This window comes from Micromys minutus (genome assembly GCF_963924665.1).
Source record: "Micromys minutus genome assembly, chromosome: 1".
NCBI classification, from domain to species: Eukaryota; Metazoa; Chordata; class Mammalia; order Rodentia; family Muridae; genus Micromys; species Micromys minutus.
In genome coordinates this window covers 186,569,295-186,589,743 of record NC_137969.1, presented here as the reverse complement: position 1 = coordinate 186,589,743, position 20,449 = coordinate 186,569,295, and the positions used below count along the sequence as shown (strand labels likewise).

The 20,449-nt window shown below is 39.4% G+C and overlaps 1 protein-coding gene across 3 annotated transcripts in view; it reads right to left on the bottom strand.

Annotated features, from left to right (window-relative positions):
* The window catches only part of DOCK4 (dedicator of cytokinesis 4), a 383,278-nt gene that overhangs the window by 108,358 nt on the left and 254,471 nt on the right, over positions 1–20,449 (bottom strand). For all 3 annotated transcript variants that reach the window (XM_080927592.1, XM_080927594.1, XM_080927593.1), the window contains exons 17-22: positions 10,276–10,432; positions 6,067–6,164; positions 5,885–5,968; positions 5,625–5,725; positions 4,202–4,283; positions 2,802–2,972 (exon numbers count right to left, since the gene is read on the bottom strand). In XM_080927592.1, coding sequence (XP_080783718.1) covers positions 2,802–2,972; positions 4,202–4,283; positions 5,625–5,725; positions 5,885–5,968; positions 6,067–6,164; positions 10,276–10,432 — 693 coding nt within the window. The remainder of the gene's footprint in view (positions 1–2,801; positions 2,973–4,201; positions 4,284–5,624; positions 5,726–5,884; positions 5,969–6,066; positions 6,165–10,275; positions 10,433–20,449) is intronic.

The following is a 20,449-nucleotide window of genomic DNA, read 5'->3' as shown; positions in this document are numbered from 1 at the left end:
ACAATTTGGTTTTGACTTTCCCATGCCCTGAGATAAATAGAGAAAAATAATTATAAGGAACTTGCAGCAAGGTCTGGGGCCTTTACCCTTTTTGCCCTTCATCTTCTTTTCCAGAAAATTCTAGGGCAGGAGTCAGTACATGAAATGGGAAATGGCAACACGGCTTCTGGGTCTTGCCTGTCCATGAAAGGGCTACCCAGGAAAGCATTAATGCCAAGTTGGGATCTGGCTAAGAGGAACCGTTCTACCAGGCCTAAGATGAGCAGAACCATTGGAAATCAATCCCTTATCCCACTGATGAGCAGACCCTTTGGGTAGAAATCCCTTGGCCCACTTGATAGAGTACTGGGAAGGTCCCTCTGTCTCCAGAAATCACCAACTGTGCTGGGTTGTCACTCACGTGGGAAAGACTCCCACAAAGTCAAGCCAGAAAACAAAGTTTCTGCTTTTAACATAGCTTAGGAGTTTAGGCCAGTATGATCCTTGGCTCTGGATAAGGTTGTTTTTATAAAATCCAAAGGGGTTTTACAAAAAAAGAAAAGAAAAGAAAGAAAGATGCTACTTAGCTGACTCTTAAATATGGAGACAATGTAGGTGGGCATAATCTAATCACAACCTTCAGTTGTTTTATTTCATTGCAGGAGGCCTCTAGAGATGGAGATCATGAACAGAACACAGCATATGGTTGCTGGATTTGGAGCAACCATATGTAAAAAGCATTCAGAGTGGCCTCCAGAAGACAGAACACCTCCTATGTCCCCAGTCTCTCTTGTCAGCCTGCAGGGAGAGGCCCTTGACCTCACAATTTCTACCAATAGCCTGAAAGGTCCTGTTCTTATTCAAAGGCTTCAGGTAAGAAGTCAAGTTCTGATTTCGACTCTGGGAAACTCTTAGGAAAGAATTCAACTAAGCCTGAGTAGATTCCTGACCTACAAAACTGCAGCTCAATAAATAAATAAAAGCTGTTCATGGCCCTCAAGCTAAGGTATGTTAGCATCAATAGAAAACTAACATGTCTCATTAACCACATTTTTGCCCTCCTACTTTTTTTAAAAGAGCAGTGTAGGATTATCAGTGGACCTGGAATGGGAAGAAATGTGTCATTAACCTTATGACCAAAATTTTGGCAGGCAAAGCTGTTTTATTTTATTAAAGAAAATCAGTATCTCATAATCCTACATTAACTCTGACTTTGCATAAAACTAAAACAATCACATACACATATGTAAATGGATAGCATACAGAGTAAAGAATGACTTCAGTAAGCATATTCAGGAACTTTATATACTTAAAAGAGTAACAAAGTTGTCTCTAAAGCTCGACTACGAACTAGTACTCTGAAACCCAAGAATAATGAAAGTCAGAATGATATAGAAGCATCGGGGCTGCTACACCCTGCAGAAAGAGCAATGAAGGTTCCTGAGGGAATACTAGGACTCACACGAGACATGGTGAAGGTACAGAGGTATTTCTGTAGCTTTAGAAGAGAAAGAATGTCTTGGATCTCTAAGAAGTTATAAACAATAATGTGATGTACTCTTAAAGATAGATATTTTTCATATGCAAAGTAGGCAGGTGTGGTCTCTGTGGTTAACAACAAGTTAAAAGAGACATTTCAGGGTGAAACCCTAATTATAAAGTAGTAAATTCTGAGACCTCTAAGGAATATATGGTGAGCCTATTGGATAGCCTTCTCAGATCATCAATTGCTGCACATTAGTTCTGGCAAGATGGAAGCTTGCCTTTGAGGTCTCTTGTGAGTTCCCAGGTGCCAGGATTGGATTGTTAACTACAGAGTATAAAATGACATTTAAAAGAGATTCTGTTATACGCTGTCCTGGCTGGAAGGAAGAGAATAACAAGGCTAGCTGTGGATACAGTCAGGAAAAGCACAGTGCTTTAACTGGAGGACTGTGGAGTTCTGGTGCTGGGACACTGTATGGTAGGCCTGCCATATGCCACATGACTCTGGATGACATCAACACTCTTAAGACCCAGTTTGCCTTAATCTTCATATTAAAGTTCTCAAAGATTTTAAATTTCCACAGGATGGTGGGAGGCTGCTTCTCTATCTGACAGCTTTTAACCAAGCCATCAAAATTAAAAATATACATGAAGGATTAAGAAAAGATAGAGAAGCATACTAAGAATTGTCTCTGGGAGTGTATAAAAGGGCAATGCTATTTTGAATGTAGATGATTCCAGAACTTAAAAAAAAAAAACCTCAAAAACAAATAATAAAGGAAAATCAGTGCCAGGCATGAGGCCAGACTAAGTTAAATGATTGTCTCACAATAAAATGGCCAACAACACACTGGTGCAGGTGTGCATCCCAAGCACACACGCACAGACAGACAAACTCATATGAAGCTACTACTCCTAGTAACAGGATCTGGCAGCATTGACTTGACATTATCTTAGGTCAGTCCCAGGAAGACAGTAGTAAGTTACATAAAAGAAAACAATGTGAATTTATCAGACTCCAAGAGACTGATTCTCAACTTGATAGACTAAAAAGTAACAGGGCTGAGGAAAGAACAAGGCTCTAGATACCTGAATGTGCTCTAATAAATGAAAACATGACCAATGCAAACTGCCTCTACTCTAGCACGGGATCTAGGGACTAGAGTTGCTTATGTTAGGCCAGTCTATAGAGCCCAGGGATCTCCAAAGTCTAATCCTGATGATGGTCCAGCTACAGGACAAAGCCAGCCGGGCTACTCAACCAAGCTGGCGAGTAAAAGAAAACAAACTGACTGTAGTCAGTTTTCTTCTAGTCAGCAGAGATGGAAAACAATTACCTGTGACTGTGATAATGCTCCAGTCCCTTTGCTCTCTTGTGAGAGGAAGAAGCGGACAGACATAAGGAGCTCCTGGATACAGCAGCGGAATTCCTCTTCATTCTGCCCTCCAGTGGCAAGGGAAAACAGCCTTCGGGACTGAACTATATATTTAAAAATGTATTCTTGGGCCTTGAAACAAGAGTGTGAGAAAGTTAGCTTCAAAGGACTCAGAGTATTTATGTAACAATGACATAGCATAAAAAATATTACAGAACAGTGTTAGACTTTTAAATAATTCATCCCAAAACTGAGGCACCCTGAGATGTTTGAGTGATATATACTTAAAGGGGAAAAGCCATTTTTCTTTGATGTCAAAGAAGCAAAACATGTTAAAAATTCTTTATAGTTCTGGAGTTAGAAACACTGGAAATTTTTGATCTTCAAATAATTTTTGTTTTAATTTAGCTGATGGAGAGATGGATATTTTTAAAAGTGATTTGCCACTTAGCATTTTACTTACAAGAGACCAAGTGAATAAAATGACAATGAAAGAAAGGGGCCATTTTATAATTGTTAAGTATGCATTATCTATTTAACAGCGGATGCCACATTGGATGGTCTCAATATGAATCAGGGGACTGCCAAGGCTATGAAACCCCTTGACAAATTTATATATATATTTTCTATGGCAGTACTGGAAATCAGCCCAGGGCCTCACACTTGCTGGGCCTCATGTTTGCTAGGCAAGCACATAGTACAGAACTATATCCTCACCCTAAATCTTCATTTTTTACTTAAGAGGATTACACAAGAGCACTTAGAGTTGAGGTTTATCCTGGGTTACATAATGTGACCATACCTCATACAAAGATAGGGATATGGAAGGAGTAGGAAGGAGAGGAAAAAGATTTGGGAGTCAAAAAAAATTTTATTCTTCAACATCTCTGAAGGTCACATTAATGTCACTGTGGTTCAATATACTGGGTCCAGAGATGTAGGAGTTCCTAAGCCATGAGACCCAGTAAAGTCTGAGGTTCCTTCATTGTGATCACTGTTAGGTGACCCCATTACTCCTTAAAACTTAAGCTAAAGGCTTCTCAGTAGGTCTTGGGCAGAAATTTCCAAGTTTAATTAACTGCTCATTACAGTCTCTTCCCATGCTCCCACTTCTCCTGTCTATCCTGGACATCATCTCTGCCGGATTCAGTCCACAGCAGGCTCCTGCGACAGGCCTGGAAAAGTCCCTTTCAAGTTCTGTCAGCTTTGGAGCAATCATAAACTGATTAAGATCCTTGAATTGGAATGTCAGTAATGTATCACCACCAATTACTGTCTGTGCAGAAGAACCAATTAGTCTCCAATCATCACGTAACAGCTTTGTGAGACTCTGTCATCTGTTGTCTACAGCCTGCTCTTACCTTCAACACTTCCTGGATATGCTCCTGGCGCTCTGCTTCCGTTATTCTGTCCACGTACCACTTGAGAACTTTGATGAGATCTCTGAAACACAGCAAGTAAAGTACAGACTGCAGAATAGCTAATTTTCAATTCAGTGCCAATAAACTCCACATCCTCAGATATCAGGAAGACGTGTCTTTCTCTGTAAGGTCTCACATTCTCCTCCCAGGACAGCACTACCTCCTGCCTTGAAACCTAAGAAGGAAGCATGCTGCTGCGCACTGAGACTGTCTTCTAGGTCTCCTGCTGACCCTTGACTTAAGCCTGTCATGAGACAACTGCTCAGCAGCAGCCTTTCCTTCCCAAGCTTGTGAATACTGCAAGGTATTTGCTGTTTAGCTGCAGGGAAAAGGCAGGGGAGGCATGAAGACAGATCGTGCCATCCCAAGCCACACTCCTGCATTTATCAGGCCAATTTCCCACCACGAGATCAAGGCTCACCATCTAAGTGTGCTCCTGGAAAAGCACTTCCAGAGGAGAAAGATGCTTCCTTATTGCTTGTTTATTATGAAACAAAAGTAAAACTAAAGAACCACCCAGAAATTTTAGTGTTACAATCAAACTGACATAAATGCTGGCTAATTTTTAATTTCTAGTTCAAGTAGTAGTTTTTTTTTTTTTTTTTTGGAAAGGTGGAAAGAAAAACAAACAAACTCTGTTTAGAGTTTAGAGTTAGCTTGCTGGTCTCCATTTAGATAATCCCAATTCCACTGGTCAGGGAGAAAATCTTCACATAAGAACACAATGTATGGAGCCTGACATGCAGCTGCTTTGGGGCGACTATTAGCATTGCTTTCTGGAGACTTGGCAGAGCTGAAGTAGGGCATTTCCTATTGCCTTTTGCTACTTATATAACCTGCACTGTTGGAAAAGAAGCAGCTACTAACAGTAGACTTCAGTGGCTATATGGTTTGAGGCTAGGGACTAGGTCTGTATATTAGAGCATGGAACAAGGCACTTGGTAATGAGTAAGGCCTCTGTAAATATTAACAGGTGAATAAGTGACTTGGGATAGGGATGAAAGCAAGGGTTGCTTTCCATTCATAGTTATTCCTTTAAGTCATATATAAGTAGTAAATGTGGTAAAAAACAGGTCTCCTAACAGCAAAAAGGACCTGACGCCTTAGACCAGAGCACACCAGGTGAGAAGTTACCAGATTCCAGGATCAGACTTCAGAAAGCTCTCCCTCCCACCCGCCCCCTTTCCTTTTACACAAAATAAGTTATCACCACTGAACAGGGGTATGTGCAGAGGAAAGATAGGGTTTGGTGGCTGAGCATCACATCTGCCTGTATCTCCTTACAACAATGTCTTCCTATGCAGCTGCTTAAGCTTTAGCACAAGTGTAATTCCTAAGGCAATTACAAGAGAAAGGGTCTTACCTGTATGCAAGTGCCCCAGCAAAGTGACTCTCAATATAAGTGTCCATGACAGGCTTAAAATGATGAAACTTGCTATCTTGTAGCAAATTGATTATGTGGACCTAAGAAGAAAATTGAATGTTATAGAACCCAGGGCCAATCTTTTCTTTGTCTGTTCAAAATAAGTAAATAAACTCTTTCATCATCAAGTGGCCATTTCTAAAATGGTTAGGATCAAGAGGCACACATATTTGTAATATTATTAAAAAATATAAACTTACCAAAGAATCAAACACTTTAGACCCATATTTTTGGGAATTTTCATCTAATATTCCAAACAAGGTATCCAGTGTGTCTTGGAGAAACTATGGATTTAAAGAGATAAAGTCAAATGAGTAAGACCCAGTCTGCCCTCCTCCCAGAGTTCATGAGTTTCCAAGTAATAATAAAACAGTGTATATACCTTTACTATCTCTGAGCCATCGATTTCTTTTAACTTAGAGAGACAGCCTGTGATCTTGTCTGGGTGGGTTCTCCATTTCAAAAGATCAAGCATATCACCTTTTCAAACAGAAAAGGAAGATTAATTGCTTTTTATAGAGAATAGCGCCTCTCATGATGGGTGCTCTGGTAAAAGCTGACTTCCAAATGTACTCCTTACCCCATCCCCTCACCAGGACTAGCCTCTCTACTCTAGGATGGCATTGACTTTAAAGTATATTTATTGTCTCCTCTACTCCCCAGAGCTCCTGCTCATTGTTTAGTTCTCCAACTAGATGGTGCTGTTCAGGAAGGCTCTCCAACCCCTCCACATGCTCCTACCTCACAGAAGCACTACGTGTCTTTTGCCTAAAGGTTTCTTTGCCCAAAATTGACTTTAAAATCCAAAGAGAGTAAAGCTGAACATGACCCAGTTATATCCCCAGCACTAAGAACAGTGTAAGGAGTCAACAGATATCTGTTTCAACATTTTCTGCCACCTTCTAGTAAGATTGGAGTTTCCAGAGAGGTAGGAACCTGCTTGACTCATGCTTAGACACCTGAACACAAACATTCAGTCTAGCAACTGACTCTACTGGGCAATGAAAGCCTTCTTGATTGATTAAGGTAACTCAAGTCTTAGGAACAGACATCGTCAATACACTGTGGCAACAGGACCAATGCGACAACAGATCACTTAGTGAGTGTTTAGATTTAAGAGTTGCCTGTTTCTGGCTTCCCAGCCCACTTTCTATCACAGCCCTGCCTCTTCCAGTTCCTTTCTGAAACTGACAGCTGGGTTCAGAGTTCAGCAGGCCTTTCAAGAACTAGAAGAAACAAATTTTGCCCCCCCTCTTTCTTCAGCAGAATTTAGATAGCCTCAGGGAGGAGATATTATGGCCAAAGCTTCCTTAGTCTCCAAAGGATCAGGGGATGATAGCATCTGAGGTCAATAAGGACAGTAAGAAGTGCCAAGGTAGGCATAAGGCAGAGGAACCTGTCAGTTTTAAAGTAGAAGCAACCGTAGGGCATCAGAGCACTGAGCAGTGTGGAGAGCGTGGAGAGGAAAGAGCATTCCTGGGATTACAGTGGGGAAGAGGGTATAGGCATCCCCACCATTCCTGAAAGCAGGCTGATCAGTCTCAGTCAGGCCAGTTTATACTTCAGTGATTTAAAGGACAGACTAGTTGTCGTCCTCTCTTTAGATATCAGACTATTGGAACAATGGCCCTAAAGAAATAGGAATTTCCCTTGAAGTCTTATCACGGGATAAAGAAAAGTCTTGCAGCCTGGTGCCACCCAGAGGAGAATCTTGTGCCTCAGAAAGAGATTTTACATAATTCTGACAAGTTGTCACACCACCTTGCAAGAGAGACTAAAGCAGAGGCAATGATTATGGAAAGGACCATGCTTTTATCGAATTACTAAGTATGCCCTATGCTCTAAACCTAAACCTAAACCTCAAAGCAGGACCCTAAAGACAGACTTGGAGCTCACTAGAACATTTATTCATTCCTATTGCCAAAGTGGCTGCATTAAATGCCTCCCCTTCACTATTAATTTGACTGGACTATGAAGAACAGGGTCAAGTCTAAATGGTTAGGGCTATCAGGGCCCAGGCACTAACTTTAGCAGCTGTAATTAATTAAGTACATACTACATTAAGAGTTAAGGCAAAATTGTCATCTCCTGACAGTCTGCTCCAGACATTTGAAGGTAGGTTGAATGGAAATTAGAACCAATGTTTGACTATTGAAATTATTAATTCTCTATATCCTATCAAGTAACATTTATTGGTATACTCTTTGCATCTGACATATCAAATATAAACAAGGATTAATTTACGCCTTACTAATTTGTGTGTGTGTGTTGTATTTGAAACAGGGTCTCATGTAGCCTAGGCTGGCTGCTCACTATGTAGGAAGGATAACCTTGAAGTCTTGATCCTTCTGCTTGAGCTTCCTAAGTGCTAACATTTCAGGCATGTACCACCAGACTTAGCCTTCCATTCTCAAAGAGAAGTTTAAAGAATCTACTTGATCTGACCATCAGAAATGCCTGCCGAGTGATCTGGCTGGGTTTGGAAACTAGCCATGAATGTTGGATTCCACAGAGCAAGAAGAGGTAGACATAGCAGAAATCCTGAGTGCTCCTTGAAACCATTTGCTAACTGTCCAACGGTAGTGGAAATGTAATCTGTGTATTTTCCAAGTCAAGTAAAATGAATGCATACAATTTAATTCTGATTTGGAGCTGTAATTTACTTTCAATTTGCTTTTTAGATGGAGATGTAAACCTAGTATGTAAATTTCAGAAAGAGAGACTGACTCCCCACTCTAATCTTGCTATCTCTTGAAACACACTTTAAAAAAAAAAAAAAAAAAACAAACTTGGCTCATTCTGAGTTGACTTACATTGACAAGGTTAATCAAAGTCAATATAGTTATGAAGCAGGTATCAGTATCCTCAGTGAGTCAGGAGCCCCACAAAATAATTGATTTTTATTTTCAGATAATTGGCAATTCAATATAAGAAGTCCATGAGCAATTAATATTTGCTATTTACATGAAATTTTTCTCTTGGTTTTATAGTGAAGCAGCTTTGAGTCTTTAGAACTTGGATTCTCCTATCTTGTGTTTACAATTATAATAGCATAAGCCTCAGAACTGTAAAAAAAAAATATAGGCAGTTTTGTCATTTAGATTACCTGTGTGGTAGGCAGGGTAATACCCCTCAGCTATGTGCAACCCTTAGTTCCTAGAAACAGTACGTCTACCTTAAATTGACAAAGAAAATTTGTAATATGTTAAAATTTCTGATAATAAGGGGATTAAATTGGGTTTTCTATGAAAACTTTCCAAGAAGAAAACCTTAAGATATTGTAGAGGATCAGAGTTAGAGAAATTTGAAGATGTTGCACTACTAGCTTCTAAAGAAGGTAGAGACCATGATCCAAGCATGATGGCTTCTAGAAATTGGGAAAGACAAGGACAAGACTTTCTCCACAACCTCCAGAAGAGAAGAGTATTAGCATCACTAACATGAAGTGGATTTCACATCTCTGACTGCAGATCCATAGAGTAATACATTTCTGTCACTTTAAGCCAGAAAGTTGTGGTGGTTGTTACAACAATAAATCTAATCCTGAACCATTCCAGTTAGGCCATTTAATTAACAGTAAGAGCGACAAAGACACTAAAATACCTTATGTAGGATAAATATAAATTTTGTCCAAGGAGCCAACTGACTTCATTATTTTCATAACTTCCACAGAAAACACCCGAGGTTCGGTATATGCTTTATTTATAGTTACCGAGTTATGTCAGTGGAGTTCGGATTCAAGTTAAACCATTAAACACTGGATACTAATAAAGCCTAGGAAAGCTTAACGCAACCTTGTGTTTTATGTAAATAAAGTAGACTTGTCACTGAGAGGAAATTAAAAGAGAGCCGATTCCATAGCACTATGGTTTGCTGCCTTTGACACTCTATTCTGATACAATTACCTCTCTACAGAAACTGTTCTATAATACCAATACAGACAAAAAGGCTTAGGTGTAGGAGCTGCATGAAATACAACACCTTGTAATAAAGTGATCCCTCTCAACCTATTGGATCTAATTTATTAATACGGCAGTATTCAGGGTGCTAGCCAGAAGATGTATACAGCAACCATGAGAAATTAGAAAATGTTTAATTTACTTCTTATTACAGATGCAGTTTTTACACCAATGTGTGAAGGAGATGCATTTGCTTTACTAATCACAACTCGCTGAACAATTAGTGACCTAAGAGGTAGTGCTAGGCAGAAAAGCAATATCGCTCTAATAAACAAACAAAAGAGCAATCTTTATCCTAAAGCCTGCAATTAGCACTGTTTATGGTACTATGAAATAGGGGATTTCAGGTGATGGGACTTTTCATCTTTTCTTGAGTTTAAGTGAAGCTGGTTTTTAATGGTGTCACTGAAGAGTTAGTCGACTTCGGCTTTTAACACTGGGTTAATTCTTAAGTCATTAAATTGCTAAAATGGCATCACTACTGTGTTCTTTTGATTAGAAATCCTAAAGAAAAGGATTCAGATCTTTTCTAGTGCAAGACTCTTAAATACTTTAATCCTTGCTAAATATGCTAACCAAAATATAATTCCCATGTGCCCTTAGGTTGACGGCTTGTATTGTATGTACATTACCATTTTGAGTGAGTTTTGTGGAACAGAGAAATGATGTTATCCAAAAGGACTCCTTTGTGGCCTTCATGGTTTGATTATTGTTCCCAAGGAAGATGACCTTGGAAAATGGGAGCTTGAGGTAGCGGGTAGTATCCTGAAGGTTTGTGTTTTCTTCACACTGTGAAAAAAAAATATTAAGAATGAGAGTGAGACCTCAGAAGAATTATTAAGCCTAATTTTTCTTCTAGCATTCATGAACTGAAAACATTCTGAACAGCATTTTAAAAATTTGGTTTTTAAGGAAAATCTACCAAATATATAAAAAAGAATTAAATATGAAATGTGGACTCTGATTAACTGAGTTGAGCTCTGTCACTCCCAGTGTGAATGATCATGTCAAGATATTGAACCACCCAGGATTTCTGTTATCTTCCCTTAAAACTTCATTGTCTTGTTAGGAGGCTGAGGCTACATAAAGGCTTTGTCATGGTGTGTGGAACACTGCAAGTGCCAAAGAAGTCACATTTGATGATGATCAGAAGAGTGTTTTCAAAAGATGCTTACAGTTCTCAAACACGACATTTGAGAGTTGTTGAACTATTATCACTTTGAAAACCATGAATTAAAGAAATAGTATTTTAGGTAATTTAACTATCCCATGGTGTGATGCAAAACTCCATTTCAAAGAAATGTTAGCTCTGTTCCTCCAGATCCAATCCTCCAGTCTCATCCCCAGAATACCTGTGGCAGTCTTCCCTGCTGCTCTGTATCTATCTCCTGTAGATCCCGCAGATGTTCCTCTTTTCACTTCCCTGCTCCCACTTGTTGCTTTGTCCTAGCACCCAACTCTAGCAGGCACCCCTGGTAACCTACAGGCCATGCCTTAGGTAGGCTATCTGTAGGTCTTTTCTTTTCTGTTCCTCGAGAGTATTATCCACAGCTCTGTAGCAGCTGTGGCAGTCTTCCCTGACGCCTGTTCCCACCTCTTCTGGATCGCATAGATTTTCCCCTTTTCACCTCCCTCCTCTGGCTAGATACTTTTAGCCCCTAACCTCAGAAGACACCCTGCTAACACAAGGGTCACAACAAGCAGGGTGACTATGGATCCATTCCTTCACTTCTCTTCCTCCAGATCCAATTCCCCAAGTTTCACCCCTAGCTCTGTAGTAAAAAACCTGCATCAGTTTCTCTTTTCTCTGTGATTCCATTTTCAAAAGATGACAAAGATCTTCTCCCCAAACCTTCCTTCTCATTATCCCAGCCTTCAGCAGCAGTGGGTACACCCTGAAACCACACCAGTTGACCGCACCAAGAAAATGGGTCCTCAAAAAGTTTCCTACCAGGCAGCACACAGCCACCACACTCTGCTAAAGTTCAGGAAGGAAACAGAAACCAAGCAACAAAGCACTCACCCAATAGAGACAAAACCATATACCATTATTCAGGCTTATATAATCACTCCAATCTCAGATGCCTAGATGTCAACATAAAAACACAATCAACATTAGCCAGGACAGCATGTCTCCACTGAAGCCCAGAAACCCTAGCACAGCAAGCAGTGACCATTCCACTATAACCAAAGGCCAAGAAAAAGACCTAAAGACAGTCTGCATAAAGATAGTAGAGATACTTAAATTTTTGGGGAATTAGAACAGGAACTACAGAGGAGAGCTTCCATAGAATATAGAGATTGAAGACAGAATCATGGGTAAAGATATAATAGAAGAGGGGTTGCAAGCTAATACAACCACTCTGGAAATCTGTCTGGCGATACCTCAGAAAATTGGATATAGTACTACCTGAAGACCCAGCTATTCCACTTCTGGGCATATACCCCAGAGACACTTTAATACACAACAAAGATATATGCACCACAATGTTCATAGCAGCTCTATTTATAATAGCCAGAAGCTGGAAGGATCCCAGATGTCCTTCAGAAGACGAATTGATACAAAAATTGTGGTATATTTACACAATGGAATACTACTCAGCCACCAGAAACAATGACTTAACCAAATTCTTAAGAAAATGGCTGCATCTAGAGAAGATCATCCTGAGTGAGATAACCCAGTCACAAAAGAACAGACATAATATGCAGTCACTGATAGTGGGATGCTAACCCCAGAGGCTTGCACTCCCCCAGAAACAACTCACAGACTGTATAAAGTCCAAGAAATAAAGAAAACAAAAAATATACATATATTCACAAAACAAGAAGACTTTGACTATTTCCATGTTGCGTTTTGTTTTACATGTACTTTATGCTTATTGTAACTAGCATACTGTCAAGCCCTTGAAAAAAATCAAGTACTGACTAAAAAATATATTCACATGGTTTTATGTAAAATTTATTTCAATGTCTGAAAAAACAGTACTGACAAAAATGTATAATTTTAAGCAAAAAATGTTTAAAATCTGTACATTTATCTTTGTTTTGCAAAATAAAGTCGTTAAAAAAAAGATATAATAGAAGAAATAGATACATTGGTTAAAGAAAATGTTAACTCTAACAATTTCCTCACACAAAATAGGCAGAAAATCTGGGACACTGTGAAAGAATATTTTTCTAACCAAAAAAGAAAAAGATACCTATAAAGGTACAAGAAGCATACAGAATACCAAATAGATCGAAGCAGAAAAAAAAGTCTCCTTGGCACATAATAATCAAAACAGTAAATGTACAGAACAAAGAAAGACTATTTAAAGCTGCAACAGAAAAAGACAAAGTAACATAAAAGAACCAGCCTGGACTACTATTCCCAGCAAAATTTTCAATTACATAGATGAAGAAAATTAGATAATCCATGATAAAACAAAATTTATGCAATATTAATCTACAAGTCTAGCCATATAGAAGAGGCTAGAGGGAAAAAAAAACTAACCTTAGAAGGTTAACTATAACCTCCTTTTAAAACACAGGGAAGTATTAAATAATCCCAGACCAGTAAAATAAAAAGAGGGGATGGATATACAGCACACACACATATATACACCATCACCACCAACAATATAAAAGGAATCAATCAATCAATCACTGGTCATTGATATCTCTCAATATCGATAGTCTAAATTTCTCAAGAAAAAGAAAAGACTAACTGAAATGGATGCAGGAACAGGATTCATCCTTTTGCCACATTCAAGAAACACATCTTAACATCAAAAAACAGACATTCCATTAGGATTGTTCCAAGCAAATTAACCCAAGAAACAAACTGCTGTAGCCATTTTAACATCTAACAAAATATGCTTCAAACCAGCAATAAAGATGTGGAAAGACATCATATATTCAAAGGGAAAATCCACTGAGATGACATTTCAATTCTTAACATCTATGTTTCAAATACAAAGATGCCCAAGTATGTAAACGAGACACAACTACAACTTAAAACACACATTGACCCACACATACTGATAGTGGGAGATGTCAATACCCCTTGGTCATCAATGAAAGGTTGTCTAGATTAAACTAAATAGAGAAATGACAGAGCTAGTGTACACTGTAAAACAAATAAGGCTGACAGACATTTATAGAATATTTCACCCAAACACAAAAAAATATACTTTCCTTTTGGAACTTTCTCCAAAATTGATCACATAGTTAGATACCAAGTAAGTCTTAACAGGTAAAAGCAAAAACTGAAATGAGTCAGTGCATATGAATGAAAATGAATATATATCACATCCAAACTTATAGGGACACAATAAAAAGAGTTTTAAAAGGCAACGTGACTATAGAGATTGCTGGGCAGTGATAGTGTATATCTTCACTCCCAGCACTTGGAATGCAGAGTCAAGTTGATCTCTGTAACTTAAGACCATCCCGGCCTACCTACCTACAGACTGGGCTCAAGGACAGGACAGGCTACATGGTGAAACCCTGTCTCCAAACCTCTCCCTGCCTCTAAGCCCAAATATTGTATTAGCAACTTAACAGCACACCTGAAAACTCTAGAACAAAAAGAAATCACACCCAAGAGGAGAGATGGCAAGAAATAAGCAAACTCAGAGCTGAAATCAATAAAACAGAAACAAAGAAAACAACAACAATAACAACAACAATAATAAATAAAACCAATGAAACAATGCAGACCCAGGAAGATCACTTTCGGGTGGCAAAGGGTCAAACATGAAAGCTCATGGTGAGGATGAGTTTGTCATCACGGCAATGCAGTGAGCTCAAAGACACACATCCTAACTACAACACCTTATTACCAATGGTTCCCCACATCTGCATTTAAGAAACACATGCATTGGATAATAAGCTAAACAGTGTGGAAGAGAAGAGATGAGACCACTCTACTATCTGGTGCCTTCCAAAGGATGTGTGGCTCCATGTCTTCTTGTCAGTGTTGTCTAACAATGGAGTGTTTCAGTCAAATACAACACTCAGGGGCTGGAAAGCCTGAAGTCATCTTGAATTTGGAGCAGACTGACCAGTCCAAATATTGTTCAAGAATTGATATGCTACTTAATTTCTAGACAAAACGTTAACGTAGAAAGAAGAACGTTTCCAGAGGAAGTGGGAAGAAAAAAGAGAAGGAACAGGCAGTGAACAAAATCCAAATCTATTCCATAGATGTATGAGATTGTCAAATAATAAATAATAACAAATAATCTATAAAATGGAAAAAATTTAACTACAAAAGTAGGCATAAAATAACTATATGTCACATATTACAATTTGTCTAACAAATTCACATAGCAAAACATTTAAATGAATACATGCTAAGAGTTTAGCAGATGGTGACATAGCATTATGATATTTTTGTTTTATTTGATTTGCATATTACTTTTGTAGAGACAATGGTGATCTTAAAATATTGCGAAAATACTTTAAAATATACAGAAAGGGCACAACTTAGCTTATTTGGGGTAAAGAATTGGGAAGCTCAGTGTGTAAAAGCACTTGCTGTACAAGCCTGAAGATATGAACTCAGATCCTCCAAAACCAATATGAAAGCTGAAAGGTTGCTGTGTGCTTGTAATGCATCACTCCTATAGTGAGCTAAGGGCAGAAACAGGAGAATTCCCTAGAAGCTCACAAACAAGGTAGCCTGGACTACACAATGTAGTGACAGTAACAAAAAAGACCCAGCCATCAGCAAGGCAGAAGGTGGGCACTGATACAAGGTTGTTTTCTGACACCCAGGTGACACATGTGCATCCTCACATGCAAACATCCTAAGAAGTTAGGTGCTGCAAAGATGGGCTCATGCTTATGGCCACATCCTGCTATTCCAGAGAACCCAAGTTATGTTCCCAGTACCCATATCAGGTGTCTCATAATTGCCTGTAGCTCCAGTTCCAGAGGATCTGATACCCTCTTCTTGCTGCTGAAAGTGCCAGCACACACACACACATACACACACACACACACACACACACACACTTAAATTATTTTAAATTGATACTCATATGAACTATACTCTTGATTTGTTCGACTATTTCTAATGCCAGTGTCTTGGTAACAGACACTAGTTAAACTGCAAAATCCCTCTCATACTTGAGACCAGTTTGTGAGATACAAAAACAAAACAAAACAAAACAAAACAAAAACAAAAAACCCAACATATTTTAAAGTAAGTTCTCAGGAAAGACCTCTCTAGTGAGTTGAGAAACAGTCAGAATATCACAAGACATTCTTCCTCGGAATCATAAGTACTGGTATCAATGTAATAAATAGTTCACCATTCTCCCCTTCTGCCACATTTCCAAATGGTTTCTTTTGTTTTTTCAAGATATATTGCATAGACCAAAGGTTCCAGAAAAGAAGCATAGTTTAAAGAAAATTATAAAGTAAATATTCAAACATTTTCCTTAGAAAACTGTTTAGGCAAGAGAATGTTCTGGACTCTTGCATATCTGCTTCCCCACTTGTTCCTCATCAGGACATGGAACATATCATGTCATGAATTCAAACTCAATTCATTCTTTAAGTGTGTCTGAGCTACAGAGTTAGGAACATGCTGTCTTCAGCCTGACATGTCCTTTGTACATCTATGTAACTTTCTATGTGATGAACACCAAACCCAGCTGTGATACTAACTTCAGCTATCCTCAGGCCTCTTCCTGAGGAAATTCTTGCAGTACAGAACCATCTTTTAACATAGCTCCCTTCTCTCAAAATTGGTTCCTGGGTTATTCTGTCAGCATCTTGGGATTCCTGTTTAGCTCCACTATTATTAGAGTGCTGACCACAAACATATGGTTCTGAACAGATGGTTGTGCTCTGGCTCTGCAGGGTGCCATGAACAGTCTACTTGTGGGCCATAATGGCCATCTTAGTTTCACCAATCCTGCTTGGCTTCACCTGCTCACCAGCCCAGGGCACTAAAACAGCATCCAAAGTATGAGACACAGTGTCTCAATAGCTTCCCATAGCTAAACTGTGTCATTCTCATGTATAAACCATAACCATCAGCAGGAACAACACTTGAGCACAAAAAGAATTTTAAGATCATCTTTTAAGAATATGAGAAAGAGAGAAAGAAAAATAGACAGAGAGATAGTACCCATCACCTAAGTAAATAAAAGCATGCAACTCTTTGTAGTACTTTAATAAAATACAAAGATTCTTACCATATACCTTTTATTGTTCAAGGCTTTCACATGCATAATTAACATATAATAAAGATACTATACATTTGAAAATCAATATAGGTGATTTAGGCAACAGTTATTAGGTCAAGCATTTCTTCACATTTCATATATAAACTTTCTTTCATAACATTCCTATGATGTGGAATATTGTGGCCAAGACACTTACGTGCTTTGCCTAATGTTGCAGAATTACTTAGTGTCAGCATTAGTATGGTAACAAAGCTTTTCATAACTACAGAACACTGCTTTTCTTCACTATTCCTATAACCCAGTTTTAAACTTTGTGGAAACAAAAGTGAGCTTCACATTGCATTCTTGGTAAATGCAGACTGTCAAGTTAGAAAGAAAGGAAAAAAAAATGACTCTCTCCAAAAGCTTAATGCATGGCAGACAAAACGACACAGGGCTCCAAGAGAAGTGTGTAACTAAAATGATCTCATGAGACTTAAGACTCTGAGCCTTACAGTGAAGTTGCTAGTGTATGTCTTGAAACTCAGGGATCAAAAGAAATTGTGGAACCTGGCCATTAGGCAGGACAAGTACAAGAGCAAAGGGGTCATGGTACATGAGTCTGTAGCAGAACAAAAGACTTTTATTTGATAGTGGGGACTCAAGGACAGAAATGGAATTTGGTGGAAGATGGAATTAGGAACATTGTTCTAGAAGGTGGGTTGTAAGATAGGGGCATATACCAGCAAGGATTTTTAGCCCAAAAGGCTACACATTCTGCTACTAGCAAATGCAGAGTTCAGAGTTCACTCATCAGAGAGTGAGAATAGTCAGTGGTAAGCTCTCTTCTAGAATACATAAAATATCAGACATTGCTCGGCCAGGTATGAGAAAGGCCCCCACTGAGAGAGAGAGAGAGAGAGAGAGAGAGAGAGAGAGAGAGAGAGAGAGAGAGAGAGAGAGAGAGAGAGAGAGAGAGAGAGTTGTGTAACCAGAGAACGAACAGAGGACGAAAGCAAACAGGAAGTACCAGTCACCACTTCAGAAAAGGCTGAGAGGAGAGACTATAAAGTATGGTTGGCACTGCTGGTTACTGACCTACTGACCTGGAAATAATAAGTACACCAAGTCAGAGCTTGGAGTTTCTATGGCTACAAATGTGAGCAGTGCACTGTAGTCAGTGGGTAGCTAAGGGAAGGATTAGTTGTGCCCTAAACTATGCGATGTAGTCAAGTGTGGACTCTTTGCATTCTGGTTAACACCCAGATACATATTCTGGGCTTTGGCAGAAGTAGTGTCTTACTCATCAAAGGAAGTATAGAAATGGAACATGGCAGTGTGGATATATGAACTAGAACACATTAGGGACCATGTGTTGTGAGACATACAAATGTAGCACACAACAGAAAGAATTTTTAGTCCAAGGGGCTAGACACTCTCCCGATAGTCAGAGGAACAGTATGCAAAAATGCCAGGAAGAATTCTCTCTACTGAGCCTTTATATTCCTGAGTCTGCTACTGGATTGGAGGAACAAAAGAATGTTGCTAGCACAGTAAATGATAATTTGCTTTAATAGCCTGCAATCAACACAGGTCATCTTAAAATGCATTAATGTTATTACATTAGAGATGAGAATTAGTGTTTTGACCACATTTGGGTCTGAAGTCAGATCTTATGAGAGAGATGGACTTCTTTGTGTGTACTTGAAGTAGCACAGATAGCCTCTATCTCTGAGACTACACCTCTTGCTCACAGTCATTGGAAATCAGTTGGGACAGCAGTTGTAAACAGGGCTCTATGTCCTGAGCTACCTGCTCACCATGGCCTAAGACATGTGACTGACAACCACAGTGGTCAATCCTGACAGTCTAACAGAATGGTAGCATCTCTAAGTATGTAAGATTTGTGGTTGTGAGATCCACATGTATCATTTATTTAGAGACTATCATGCCAGTGAATTCCCAGCTTGCTGGTCAAATAAAGGTCAACAGCTTAGCACTGTGAAGAACTGTACCGAGAGTACAGAAAGTGAGTCAGCTCGAAATCCGATAATAGCAGCCAATGAAAACCAGATTTAAATAATCTTTAATGACAAAGTATCTTCTTGTGAGGACATTATCAGCAGGAACAGTCACTGCTGATATCATTACGATATACTTATTAAATTTGTCATATTTGCCCATGCCTCATTTCAGAATTAAAAATACAACCAGGAAAGGGGCACTGGATCTGTTCTGGAGGCCTCACACAGCAGACTACTGCAGCCATGTGTTTTAGACTGATGTCAAAGCTTAAAGACCACTCAGTAGCAGCTCTCTTGGGGTAAGGAAGGAAGGCTTAATAGAAAGGGGAGTATTTAAGCTCAGTCACAGCCAGAAGAGGGTTGTGGTTACCAAGCAGGCAAGAGGGGAGGGAACAACCCCAGTGAGATCGAGGCCACTGATGGGAAGCATGTGAGTGAGTCACCAGTGGACAACTAAATACCACGTGGGGTCTGGAATGGAGCCAGGAACAGCCAGATGGCATTAGTGGAAAATTTACTGTGAAACTAAAAAAAACCCTTTATGCTAACAATATTTTATTGCTTAGATAGGTTTACCGTTAGTGTGCAATTGTTAATGTAAATGGTTATAATGTAAGGAGACTTGGGTGAAGAGCATGTATTATAGCTCTTCTGTTAATCTAAAAGGACCGCTAAAAAAAAAATGACAAGGATATGTATCGTAGTATAGAAAATAGAAAAAGCCCAGAGATCTTAGGCAAGACCTCAGTAGCCAGGTATAGTTGAACGAGACTGTCTAATTTGCTACTTGAGAGGCTGAGGCAAGAAGACTGTACTCAGAGGCCAACCTAAGGCAACTTAGCAAGACCCTTTCCAAATGTAACAGGGGAAAGCTCGGGTGGAGCTCACTAGTGTGGTGCCCTCATCCCCATCCCCCCCCCCCCCCCACCACTCAGGGTCTGTACCCTGCAGCTAATCAGGAGCTCTGTGGTGGAAGCTCGTTAATGGTAAATGGCTGCATCCTGAACCACTGACGAGACTGAGCAGTGCTGCTGACAGTGGGCATCCACTAGGTTCTATATGAGATGGGAACAGAAGAGGGAACCTGTGCCTATCAAAGAAAAAAGAAAAATGCCGAAGAGTGCTTACATTCTGAATGGATGGCACTAGTCCTGGTAATCCTCATAGATGCAGGAGGAACAGAGAAAACAGAAAGAAGTCCTGGGTCAGGGGGCAAAAGACAGGAAGCAGGAAAAAAGAGAGGAGTGCAGATAAGAGTTCAGGCCATGTGGGAGAGGGCACAGGAAGCTGCTGTCTAATGGCTTCTGTTTTCTCCAGTAGGCAGAAAGGAAGCCTGGAGCCAGGCGATGGTAGACCCTCACCAGCAAAAGGACTATTTTCAAAAAAAACTGCACACATGCTTAAATAGTACATTTTATTCTGTTTTTCATTCTCTGAGTATTCCCAGCTAAGTTCTGTGAAGATCCTGTTTTCTAAATTTTTATGTTGATGCCTACGCCAGCCTACTTTGCTCCACCATTTTCCCCTCAGAATTTCAACTTAAAAGCAAAAGTTGTCACAACAAACACAGGCAAGATAAAAAAAATTTTAAGAGTAATGTTTAACTTAATAAACCTCCCATT